This window comes from Bactrocera neohumeralis, chromosome 5 (assembly GCF_024586455.1).
Source record: "Bactrocera neohumeralis isolate Rockhampton chromosome 5, APGP_CSIRO_Bneo_wtdbg2-racon-allhic-juicebox.fasta_v2, whole genome shotgun sequence".
NCBI lineage: Eukaryota > Metazoa > Arthropoda > Insecta > Diptera > Tephritidae > Bactrocera > Bactrocera neohumeralis.
The window spans coordinates 41,828,539-41,841,393 of NC_065922.1; the positions used below are offsets into that span (position 1 = coordinate 41,828,539).

The following is a 12,855-nucleotide window of genomic DNA, read 5'->3' on the forward strand; positions in this document are numbered from 1 at the left end:
CCTTCAAAATAAATTGATGGCATTGTAATTGAAATATCACAACTCAAACTAGAACGAAAAAGTCGGTGCGTAACAATATTAAATGAGATTACAGTAAATGAAAACTGGGTGATGTTAAAACGAAATGTTTTCGTATATAAAGTGGCAACACTTCTGTTATCATTCATGTAGAAGAAGCATATTTTTGTTTACCTCCATGGATCGAACAAAACAAAAGCTGCTATAATTGTATATCGGAAACGAGGTATTTTGTAAACTGATTATATTATGAATAATATTACTAGTGACACCAAAGGTATGGTAAAAACCGGTGAAGAAGTAAATAATATATTTGAGGAATTCGAGGAGCTTCTTAAAAATAATGAGGTTGAATGTGAAATAACACAACAAACATATTAATTAATTGATTTAATTTCTATAGGGTTTAGAAACATCAACACGAGATACAGCAATACCAGCGCTAAAAGCACTCAATGAACATGTTGAATCAACGACAAAACCAAATAATGGAAACGAAGAAGGTCCCTACGTCAATGGCAAACAAATTATAAATGAGGAACAAGCTTCGAATTTTTTGCCAGCTTACTCTAACTATGATTTTCTTGTATCCACGGACTCTCAATCCTTGCCAGAAGAGGAACTTTCACTGTTCTCAGTTAATCAAAATGAACTACAACCTGTTAATGCACCATTCATGGTTCCTGGTATATATAAAAAAATCGCCAATGCATCGGGAGCTATCAGTAAACTTCCACCACAAAATTATGCTATCGATGTGACGAATGTTATATTGACGACAAAATGTCCCAAGGGGAAGATTATATCACGGGTTGATTTTGAAGGCGTCTCGTCTACCGAGGAGTCCACTGGCTACAAATTAAACCATGTTGAAGCAACCAGCTTGACTGAGGCAAAATTCTCTAATAATAGTACACCTTCTAATAACCTTCTAACTTTTGCATATAATATACACAAATCAGCAAAACCCGATTGTATCATGATTGATAGGTAATTAAGTCATACATATAATCAAAGATTTAATTAAAATTATTTTTTATTAGGGATAAAAATGAAATAAGGCGCATCCGAGCAGGGAGCAATCATCAAATTTTGTACCGACTTCTAGGTCCCGAAGATTTAAATCTACAAATTAATCAAACTTTGACTCACCCAACATCCGCCAGGAGCAAAATCTTTTCTGCAAAAGCTAAAATAGGTCGACCAAAAAAGCATTCTTTAGTAAATGAGGATAATCAGCAATCAGAAGGTGTGTTTAAAAGACTGAAAATCGATCCCATTGTCAAACAACGGGAGACAAGTAAACCTGAGACTAATTTTCAGCAGCCATTTACGCGTACACGGTCCGGACGCGTGGTTAAATCTTTAACGACTCCACGACTTGTTAACCAAGCCTCATATTTGGAAACTGATAATGTAAAAAATATAATTAGTGAATCAAAAGATAAGGATTTTCAATGCAAAGTAAAACCCCTTCCAACATCCCCCGAAGAACACAATTTGACTGTAAAAACATCTGAAACAAGTGTTTTAACAAACAATCGCCGAGTACCACCGGAAGCGATTTGCCCCAAATGTGGAAAAATATTTTTGGGCCGTCGCTTAAATCGTCACTTCATGCAACATCCTGACCATATGTTAGCAAAAATTGCTGAGAACCCATTGGAGCAACAACAAAATGTCGAAATTGTCACAGACAATACCAACGAAGACATGACTATTTTCCGATATCTTATTTCGAAATTGCAGAAACCTTTACTCAATGAAGATCAACGTGCTGATCTCTTTCTAAATGAACTAAATGATTTGGTGGAGCAATTACAGTTGCGGAGCACCCGACTTATACGTAATACTTCGGGTTTGCATTTCGTTAGTGCGCGAACAGCCCGGTTGTTAGGCATACCGGAGGGTCAGTATGCGCTCGATATGTCTGCTATAGACAGTGAGGTCCCCTTTATAGAAGCAGAGCATAACGGTTCAAACGGAGATGAGAGCAAACGACATCAGGTCATACAGCCGGTGGTTACTGTAAGCACTCCCAGCTTAGATTACACAGCAATCAGTTTGGATGATACCCTAACAGATGAAGCAGCGCAAAAATTAAATTTATCAGCTGGTGGTAAGTTGTTACCACCCTCTGAGGAAAGCCTTCTGCGTGCTGTAGGTGACTTGGTGCATGATGGTATAACGAAATTGGTAGATGCCAATCTACTGCATCCACCGCGATCAGTTGTACAATCAACCGTAACCTCAACGCTGGTGCAGCAATATGATCATGTGAGCGACAATGCTGTGGAAGCATTAACTATTAAAGACGATAACGCGCCGCAGGAGGGCACGTCACTACTAGACCTGAAAGTTGACTTCTTTCAGTTCAAAAATAATTAAGTGCACTAGGAATTTTTGATTTGGCGAAAAAAAGCAAAAATACTTTATTCACATACTCGTTCGATAAAATTCGAAAAAAAAATCCTTAGTTAAGGTTTAAGAAAAAATGTCATTTATAATAGTTTTTCAAATAAATGAATGACAAAGTTCAGTTACTTAATTTTATATTCTATAAAATTTGCATACGGATGTAATAAAAAGCATCGAAATGTACCAAGACAGTAATTATTATAGGTATATTCATGCTGTTGTTGTAATAGCGACTGTAATAAATCGTCACCTGAAATGCAAAATAACGTAACAACATTTTCGGAAATTTACAGTGGCATGAATGAAATACGAAATAAAATGGAACATGAGTGAAAAAAAAAATTAATATTGCTTAAAATTGGTTTATATCTGATCGCAGAACCTGAAAATGTTGGACATATGTAATATTATGTATGTAATTTGAAGTAGTGAATCATAATCAATAAGACACTCAATTTCGAATTTTTTGATGATACGTTATTTTGCATTTCAGGTGACGAAATACTTCTTTTCTGTTGCCTTTGATATATGTATATATACATACACATATGTATATAGTATATTTAATATCGATTACCATTTATTGCATAAAAAAGATATTAAAAGCTGTTTATCAAAATGCGGCTCACAAACGAAGGTGTTCCCTTGCGAAGGTGTTTAATGGGAAACGGAAATAAGCTACTTTCAAAATAATGCTAGCAGCCTTTTGCGTTACAACATTTCAAAAATTGGGTGCTATGTATTTCAGTGTTAAATAAAGCGATTCACGAATTTGCATGGTAGAGTTCATTAACACTGCGGAAAAAGGAAAAAAATAATAAAGCTACACTCTTTATAGAAATTTATGTAAATATCGCTACTCCATTATTACTAAATTCCATAAATACTCAATGACTAATGAATGTATATACAGATATGTATACATTTATATGTCTGCACACGAACATATAATTTGTAAGCGCCTGTTAGATGAAAATATTGAAAAATATTTGCTAATTGTATCTGCAATTAATTTACTTAGTCACTACAGTAGAATTCTAATGTTATTTGTAAGTCCTAAACATTCTTTTTGTCATTATTAGCTTAGAGCCGACCGTTTTTTTTTATAAAGAATATGCTAATTTAGCGTTTGCTTCGGCTAGGATTTCAACTCACAAACGAGCAATGTGGACACCTCACGCTATAAACCGGCACTATACCATATTATTGCGAAATCTTTTCAATGATCTGTTCGAAGTTCTTTTCGGTGTTAATACTTCGCAGCTTCGTTGTTTTGAATCCTATTTATTTACACTGTTTGAACTTTGGCCTTAAAAAAATATAGAAGTATATAATAATTTATCAGTTTACCCAGGAATTGCCTCAATGTGTATCCCTCCTAATAGAAACTAGGTATTCAAAAGGTACTTGGAAATAAAGTGTATTAATTATTTTTCTATAACTTCAGCGATAACTATCCAGCAAGTAGTCTTTGAATAAGAAATGGAGAAACGATTACATACTACTGTGGGCAAAAAATAGTAAGACTTGGTGCAAATTATTCAAAGAGGATCGAGAACCCGTTGACGACGAACCACGTCCGGGACACCATCAACATCAACTGACTTTTAGAATTGAAGTTTCCTTTCCTGACTTGGTTACCCATATTTGTACTGCATATCTTATCGTGAGATACGAATACGGATAAGTACTTTGGCTTAATTCATGCCTTAAGAAATTAAAAAGTGTTAAGGGAAAGTAAAAAAAGATCTACACAGTTGTTGGAATTTCTAGAAAGATCCACAGTTAGCTATGAAAATATTAATATTTTGTAACCTTTCTTCTTCTTCTTTACTGGCGTAGACACCGCTTACGCGATTATAGCCGAGTTAACAACAGCGCGCCAGTCGTTTCTTCTTTTCGCAAGATGGCACCAATTGGAGATTCCAAGCGAAGCCTGGTCTTCTCCCCCTGGTCTTTCCAACGGAGTGGAGGTCTTCCTCTTCCTCTGCTTTCCCTGGTGGGTACTGTGTCGAATACTTTCAGAGCTGGAGTGTTTTCGTCCATTCGGACAACATGACCTAGCCAGCGTAGCCGCTGTCTTTTAATTCGCTGAACTATGTCAATGTCGTCATATATCTCATACAGCTCATCGTTCCATCGAATGCGATATTCGCCGTGGCCAACGCGCAAAGGGCCATAAATCTTTCGCAGAACTTTTCTCCGAAAACTCGCAACGTCGACTCATCAAATGATGTCATCGTCCAAGACTCTGCACCATAAAGCAGGACGGGGATAATGAGTGACTTATAGAGTTTGGTTCTTGTTCGTCGAGAGAGAACTTTACTTCTCAATTGCCTACACAGTCCGAAGAAGCACCTGCCAATAGGTGAGAGATAGAGAGATAGAGATATCCTGCGTTGGATTTCGAGGCTGACGTTGTTGTTGATGCTGGTTACTAAATAGACGAAATAATCTACATCTTCGAAGTTATGACTGTCAACAGTGACGTGGGTGCCTCGTCGCGAGTGCGACGACTGTTTGTTATTTCATCTTGCCCTCGTTCACCACCAGACCCATTTGTTTCGCTGCTTTATCCATTCTGGAGAAAGCAGAACTAACAGCGCGGTGGTTAAGGCCAATAATATCAGTGTCATCAGCACACGTCATCTTATAGAAGATTGTACCTCCTCGATTTATTTCAGAAGCTCGAATTATTTGCTCCAGAAAAAGGTTGTAGAAGTCACACGAAAGGGAGTCGCCTTGTCTGAAACCTCGTTTGGTATCGAACGGCTCGGAGAGGTCCATCCCGATCCTGACGGAGCTTTTAGTGTTGCTCAACGTCAGTTTACACAGTTTTAGTTTTGCGGGGATACCAGGCAGCACCTTTTCGTGCTGTCGAAAGCAGCTTTGAAAACGACGAAGTGGTGGTGACTGTCGATTCTCCTTCCACGGGTCTTTTCCAAGATTTGGCGCATGGTGAATATCTGGTCAGTTGTTGATTTTCCAGGTCTGAAGCCACACTGATACGGTCCAATCAGTTTGTTGATGGTGGGCTTTAATCTTTCACACAATACGCTCGATAGAACCTTAAAGGCGATGTTAAGGAGGCTTATCCCACAGTAGTTGCCGCAGATTGCGGGATCTCCCTTTTTGTGGATTGGGCAGAGCACACTTAAATTCCAATCGTTTGGCATGCTTTCGTCCGACCATATTTTACAAAGAAACTGATGCATGCTCCTTATCAGTTCTTCGCCGCCGTGTTTGAATAGCTCGGCCCGCAATTCATCTTTCTTGTTCTTCAGGCGGCTGATTGCTATTCAAACTTCTTCATGGTGGGGCAATGGAACGTCTGCTCCATCGTCATCGGTTGGGGAATCGGTTTCGCCTTCTCCTGGCGTTATGCATTCACTGCCATTCAGCAGGCTGGAGAAGTGTTCCCTCCATAATTTTAGTAAGCTCAGGGCATCAGTCACTAGGTCACCTCTGGGGGTTCTGCAAGAGTATGCTCCGGCCTTGAAACCTTCTGTTAGTCGGCGCATTTTTTCGTCGAATTTTCGAGCATTACTCCTGTCGGCCAGCTTGTCAAGCTCTTCATACTCATGTAGTATGTACAGAAATATAAGCTAATCCATCTAGTATAATTATAATATTTTAAAAACGAAAAAAAATAATGAACTTCATAATATGGGCTATTGTCGGCAACCGTCTTACTTTAGTCAAGATACAGAGTTTGTCCGGAAAGTTATATTTTCTTGCGACGTGACTGTACTTCGGAGCGTGCGCGCACCGACTAGATTCGGTAGAGGTCGTTCATAGCTAACGAACGAGCGGCTGGTCAGTTGTCTCCGAGCAATGGAGAGTCAGGACAAACATTTTAGCGCGACGTGTTATCAAAATCTGTGGTTTATGACATTGTGACTGAGCACTTGAACATTCGCAAAGTGTGCGTGAAGATGGTCCCAAAAGTGCTCACTGACGACCAGTAATTGCGTCGGGTGCAAGTGTGCCAAGAAAATTTGAACATGTGTGAAAGTGACCCCCAATTTTTGAATAACGTTATCACAGGTGACGAGTAATGGATCTTTGAGTATGATCCCGAGACAAAGAGACAATCTTCCAAGCATTTTGAGAAGACAGGCTACTACTCTGGAGAATGCCTTCCATGACGCTTTCAATGCTTGGAAATCGCGCTCGCGGCGCTGCATCGACGCAAACAGAGCCTCTTTTGAAAGTTTTTAAAGAATTGTAACGATTGGTTCAATACATTCGACTCAGTCCTATTACTTTCCGGACAAACCCTTTACTTGAGCAGGCACGTTGTACACCGCTGCAAATTTTGGGACTTCTAAAATTACACTAAAGCTTAGATTACTCCAAAAAAATCCTAATCAATCGGCATTGTGCTAAGTTTATCGGATTCTTTTCTTCAGGCTTTGTTGACCAATAACTCCAATGTGGCGTTTGCATTATGAGAAGAGGCTTTGTCGGGCAAAAATACGATTTCATCGTTTTTATGTTGTTTATGTATGAAAGGTTTTTTTCTGGCTTTAATGTTAAGTCTATTCAACGTTTTGTAGATATATGGCTGTGAGCATTTATAATTTTCGTGCGGCTTCAGTTTGACCTTTGCAAATCCTTATTGTTAAACGCTGTCTTACGCTTCCTAATGTTTTGGGGCGTCTTAATAGTCGGCTTTCTTCCAGAATCCCGTCCTCGAATCAAAAATATATTTGCTGAGGATTATTATCTATATTGTTCTCTTACAATGATAGTTGAAATCTCAGATATCAACTCATTTCTTTCAAAATTTTGATGTTAAGCTAAATCGTGAGCAATTTTTACTTTTACTTGATACTAGTATATTAGATCTATATATAAGTTGTAGACGCGACATTTACATTTGTATAAAATGATGGATTTGGCACGTTACTACTATGAAACTACTTTGAAATAAAATTACGGCACACACATACGCAAAACAATAACACATTAATATAATTGACAATATTTCACTATCAGACATTTGCGAATGCTAATATGAAATAGCTCAATATACGATATTCCAAAAGGAAAGGAAAGGACACTCGTACGTATGGACATTCGTCAATGTATGTCCGCCCGGTGTGTCTAACTTGGTTAAGGATTACAGGTTTTTTATTAATTCAAAGAGTTAGTTAACGTTTAACCCTCACAATGGAGGGTTGTTTGAGGAATTTTGTTTGCCGTGTGAGTCCCAAGAAATGGGCAACCAAATCTACAGAAAGTGTGAGAAGGGCACAAAAGAAATGTGTTACTTTGCGTCGCGTTTTGGCCACAAACACGGATGAGTTTTGTAAGAATACCACTTTACATGGCTTGAAATATGTCAACAATCAGTCTTTACATCCGGCCGAGCGGTTTGTACACGATTACGATTATCAAGCCCCCTTTATTTTTAATTCATATGTATCTCTTTCTCGCTCAGTTCGTTCTTTATAATATCGGTTATAGTTGTTTGCATTATATCAGCGTTCTACATATTAAAGGTGTACGAAAAATGGGCTACCACACCGGTTATTGTTGGTATAAATCCCGAACCGAACTTCGTTACAAATATACCTTTTCCAGCTGTTACCATTTGCAATTTGAACCAGGCATTGAAATCGAAGGCGATCGAAGCAAATAAGTGAGTAAAGAGTAAAATCAGAAAATATGGACAGTTAAAGAAATTGTAGGTATGTTTAAAACTAGTGGCACGTCTTAAAAAGTTGGGAAGGTTTTGGTACAGGTATTGCAGGACCGTATACCAAATTCTCCATACCCATAGGATGTTTTTCGAACATATTTCAAGCAGAGGTCTTTGCTATAAGTCAGTGTGAAGCGATTAATACCTAACGCAACTCAGCGATGGTCAAGAAACTCAAAAAGATATATCAGCTTATGAAATTAAATCGCTATTAATGGAGGGGTACATATGAAGGTTGAGCAGTCTATCAGTCACTAACCGTGTACATTCTATTTGGGTGGCGGGACATAAATGGGTAGCTGAATATGAACTGGCCGCCGAACTCGTCCGCTTACTGGCAGTAAGTGAGGAAGGTATACGCCATGCAACGCTGCTAATGGAAGTTTACAAGGTTTAAAGACATGATTAACCTTCCCAGATACAAATTATATCTACTTGTTGCACTCTATACTGGGCACTGTAGGCTCAAGAAACACCTGTCTAACATGGACATGGCTTTTTGTGAAAACTAAGCACCTGATTCTAGATTGCCAGCAATCTCAAGACCCTTGTATCTATCAAGGATAGATATTTCAGTAGCGACCAGCAAGCTCCTAGAATTCATCAGAGTGCAGGGCCTTTGTGAATATGTATGTGATAAAGGAGAGAGCACAATAGACCTTAGGTCGTTATACAAAAATATTCTAAAAATGTTTTCATTAAACACGAGGACCTCAGGTATACTCTTTTCTCTTTCTCTCTCTTTTCCAAAAATTTTAGCTGTATTCATAAAATTATTTAAAGTCAAGAAGTGAACTTGAGATTGAAGATATTACTGGATCTTACTTATCTATATCTCACAGCTTAACAGCGATTGAATTTGATGAAAGTTAACCGTGTGATTTCGCTTGTTAACATTTTGGATATGCCAAGGGTTTCATACATTTGATAAAGTCGACTCTTTGAGGAAAATAATGTATTATAGAATATCTTAAAAGAACTCTGTGTCTGATTTTCAATGCTAAAATATATTTGTCTCAACGATAACAATTCTTTTATATTTTAAGCACTCAATTATATATTTATTACAATATTATCTTCAATGTATCGTAAGAAGTTAATCTCCATTATTTTTTCTACATGACTTCTGAAGGTTGATCCATTTCGAGGTGCCTACTTTTTTTTAAGAAAAAACACAGAAACTTTCAATTCAATGGAGAATGTTTATTGTCATTCGAAAGAACATTATTTTTGATCTACCTTTTTTTTTTAATTATATCTTTAAATGTTGGCCGCAGCTAAGTCTCAGTTGATCCATTCGTTGAGTCCCATTTTCGATTCGTTCCAGCATTTCTACTGGTGACTGGCGAATGACACGCGTGATGTTTTACTCCAAGGCCTGAATAGAAGCGGGATTGTCCGCATAGACTGTAGATGTTACATATCCCCACAGGAAAAAGTCTAACGATGTAATATCACAAGATCTTGGTGGCCAATCGACCGGCCCAAAACGTGAAATTATCTGCTCACTGAAGTGTTCTCTCAATAAATCCCTTGACTGATATGATCGTGGGAAGTGGTGCCGTCTTGTTGAAACCAAACCAAATGTCGCCAAGATCACAAGCTTCAATTTCAGGGATAAAACATCTGATAATCATGACGCGATAAAGGTCGCCATTGACGGTTACGTTCTCACCGGCATCATTTTTGAAGAAATATAGACTTATGATTCCACTGGCCCACAAATCACACCAAACCGTTGTTTTTTCTGGATGAAAAACAGCTCTTGAATCTCTTCAGGTTGCTCTTCGTCCCAAATGCGTCAATTTTGCTCGTTTACATACCCATAGAGCCAGAAATGGCTTCACGCTGAACAAAATTTCGCTCGAAAACATCGGACCTTCTCAGAACCTTTCAAGAGCCCAAAGAGCGAAGCGATATGGCTTGAGAAGTTCGAGCAGCTTCAGTTCTTGCACAAGCTGTATTTTGTACGCTTTAAATTTAAGATGCTACGTAAAATGGGCCAAGTCGTTCCATACTTCAGTGCGAATTGCTGCGAACGGTGCCGGATCGACTCCCAAGGTCTTCGTGTACACTCTCAGCTACGGTTGCTATATTTTCTTCACTGCCTATCACGTCCAATAGTCGGTCGAATATTATCCAATAATGTATGCTGGGTCTGAAGATGGGTGACGGTGTTGCGAAAAGTACGCTCAGTAGGCCGATTGTGTTGACCATAAGTTGTGCGCAGCGCGCGAAACTCATTTTTTACAGATCGGAAATTTTCGTAATAAAGTTGAACGATTTGTAAATGTTGTTCAGGCGTGAGTTTTTCAATGATGAAATGCCAAACATTATTGCACAAAAATAACATGACAGCTTGACACGACTCACGCGTGATCTGTCAAAAAAGGCTTTTTGAAAAAGAAACTCTGGTTGTATCACCCGTTAGTTAGGAAATCATCAGATGATATACTCTTTTTAGAGAAAGAGTATAATTCTTTGGTTATTAATTTATTATTCTGCGAAATTCTGACAGTTGGGCTTATGCTGTTTATTTATCCACAGAAATCCTAAACAACGTGCTATGCTGAAGTTGCTATGTAAAAATGAATCCGACGAGGAACAATCTACAATTAGCTCTAATTGGAGTAATTTGGAAAGCATTATAATGAATGTAAGTTTCATACAGATTAAGAATGAGAGAAATAGAGATTACGACATCCTCGTCCCGTCACCTTTTTAAGTGTATTTGACAGAAAAATGCAATTGTAGCTGAGATCATGAATAAGAATTTGTCTTTGATTACTACGAAACTTTGGTAGCCGGTTTCATTGATGACGTGTTGTGTCGCAATCTTGTCTCTATTATTCTTGATAGAAATAACATATTTATGTATTTTGTTTTATGAAATTTGAAACAATATCCGGACAAATGTAACCATAGATTTCGCAACCCTGTGAGGATATGATGGTGGCTTGTCGTTTTGCAGCCAATGAATACGACTGTTCTAAATACTTCATACCAATTATAACCGATGAGGGTCTGTGCTGTGTTTTCAATATGCTGCATCCGAAATTTATGTTCATATCACAGTGAGATTTAAGAATAATTTTTTGCTGCATCAAAATAATTAATTTGTAATTTTTCACAGCATACCGCGTAGCATGCGCAACATACCAGAACGTGACTATGAGCCTATTGATTGGTATGCCGAGCGGGGTTATCCCCCTGATTTACCAAATAAATACTACCCACGTCGTATAGCGGGCACCGGAGAGTCGCTAGGCCTCTCCATCACGCTCGACGTGGAGGCTGACAAGTATTACTGCTCGTCCACAAATAGTGTGGGCTTCAAACTCTCTCTGCACAGTCCGAACGAGTCGCCCAACGTGCACGAGACTGGTGTGTTGATTGCGCCTGGCAAGGAGACTAAGGTTCGTGTACGCCCTGACAAGACCGAAACGACACAAAAGCTGCGCTCGGTGGATACCAAATACAGACGCTGTCTGTTCCATGATGAACGACAGCTACTTTACTTTGCACATTACACCCAGCGCAATTGTGAAATGGAATGCATTGCTAAAATGCTTTTAGAACACTGTGGCTGCATAAGCTTCTATATGCCGAAGATCTACAAGAACTCGACGATCTGCAACATACGCTCCTTGCACTGTGTGGAAATGGTGCGTTTGCGTAAAGATCCGACGATCGGTTCGTGTCTGGACGCTTGTTGGCCGAGTTGCTACGATTTGACTTTCCTTGTAGATGTCTTTGCAATACCGTTATGGAGTGACGAATTCTTTATTGAAAATAAGCGCGTGCAGCGATACAACAAGACCTATGCGCGAAAGAATATTGCGGTAGTTAATATGTATTTTAAGGAGTACTCCTTTCGCAGCAGCATACAGACGGAATTCATAGGAACCACCGATTTTTTGTGTAGGATCCCGTATCAGCCACATATTGTTTAAATTTTTTAATTTTTCCATTCCTTTTATGCATTTGCAGCCGCAGTTGGTGGACTAATGGGTTTGTTTTTGGGGTTTAGCTTCATATCAATTGTCGAGTTGGTGTACTATGCCATCATACACCCCATACGTACTTTATTGCAGTTCGAGTACTCAAGAAAGCCGGATATTGCGGAAAAGCTGATCAGATGCGACAAGACCACCGTGTGTCGTCAGTGGTCTTCGGTGCAACGTTACAAACGCTTGCGAAAATACTTACGTTTACGTGCAATTTATGGCAAAGCTAATAAGTCAAACAAGCAAAGGGCTGGTTATAAACGTTTAAGCAATAATGCCGTTAAATGTATAACGGACACTTTGAAAAAGGAACAGGACATAAGGACGTAGACTTGTGAGGTGGAACAGAGGTTGACATGGCAATGAAATATGCTTTAATGACAGGCGGTCAATCGGAATGACCAATAACTTATTGAATATGCGATGACATTACTTACTAGATATGTATATTAACTCATTTTCGACTTCAGTGGGAACTAATGCTATTAATTTATGTAATTAACACCTACAGCACATTTGTATATGTGTGGGTATTACACTTAAGTCACTTTTAATATTGTCCACTTTGTGACTTCTTCTGTAAGCAATATATGTTTTCTGCTATGATTAACTTTTAAATGTCTAAAATTATGAGTATATAAACAAATGTAGTTCAAATTGAATGGCACAGTGACAAGTTGAAACTTGAACCGCTCAGCAGTCTTT

The 12,855-nt window shown here is 38.5% G+C and overlaps 3 protein-coding genes across 3 annotated transcripts in view; all 3 read left to right on the forward strand.

Annotated features, from left to right (window-relative positions):
• The window catches only part of LOC126759960 (uncharacterized), a 410,786-nt gene that overhangs the window by 242,737 nt on the left and 155,194 nt on the right, over nt 1-12,855 (forward strand). The window lies entirely within an intron of this gene.
• On the forward strand, nt 12-2,566 carry LOC126759970 (uncharacterized). Its single transcript, XM_050475268.1, has 3 exons — nt 12-366; nt 422-1,008; nt 1,062-2,566. The coding sequence occupies exons 1-3, from the start codon at nt 268-270 to the stop codon at nt 2,404-2,406; spliced, it is 2,031 nt and encodes a 676-aa protein (XP_050331225.1). The 5' UTR covers nt 12-267; the 3' UTR covers nt 2,407-2,566.
• LOC126759984 (pickpocket protein 28-like) lies at nt 7,897-12,714 on the forward strand. The gene is made up of 5 exons (XM_050475291.1): nt 7,897-8,083; nt 10,691-10,799; nt 11,069-11,217; nt 11,277-12,064; nt 12,134-12,714. The coding sequence occupies exons 2-5, from the start codon at nt 10,710-10,712 to the stop codon at nt 12,478-12,480; spliced, it is 1,374 nt and encodes a 457-aa protein (XP_050331248.1). The 5' UTR covers nt 7,897-8,083; nt 10,691-10,709; the 3' UTR covers nt 12,481-12,714.

Excerpts from the sequence above, each read along its gene's own strand:
- LOC126759970 (XM_050475268.1), top strand. The coding sequence starts at position 268 with ATGAATAATATTACTAGTGACACCAAAGGTATGGTAAAAACCGGTGAA. Across the intron at positions 367-421 it reads AGCTTCTTAAAAATAATGAG|GGTTTAGAAACATCAACACG; the intron begins GTTGAATGTGAA and ends TAATTTCTATAG. Across the intron at positions 1,009-1,061 it reads GATTGTATCATGATTGATAG|GGATAAAAATGAAATAAGGC; the intron begins GTAATTAAGTCA and ends ATTTTTTATTAG.
- LOC126759984 (XM_050475291.1), top strand. The coding sequence starts at position 10,710 with ATGCTGAAGTTGCTATGTAAAAATGAATCCGACGAGGAACAATCTACA. Across the intron at positions 11,218-11,276 it reads AAATTTATGTTCATATCACA|CATACCGCGTAGCATGCGCA; the intron begins GTGAGATTTAAG and ends AATTTTTCACAG. Across the intron at positions 12,065-12,133 it reads AGGAACCACCGATTTTTTGT|CCGCAGTTGGTGGACTAATG; the intron begins GTAGGATCCCGT and ends ATGCATTTGCAG.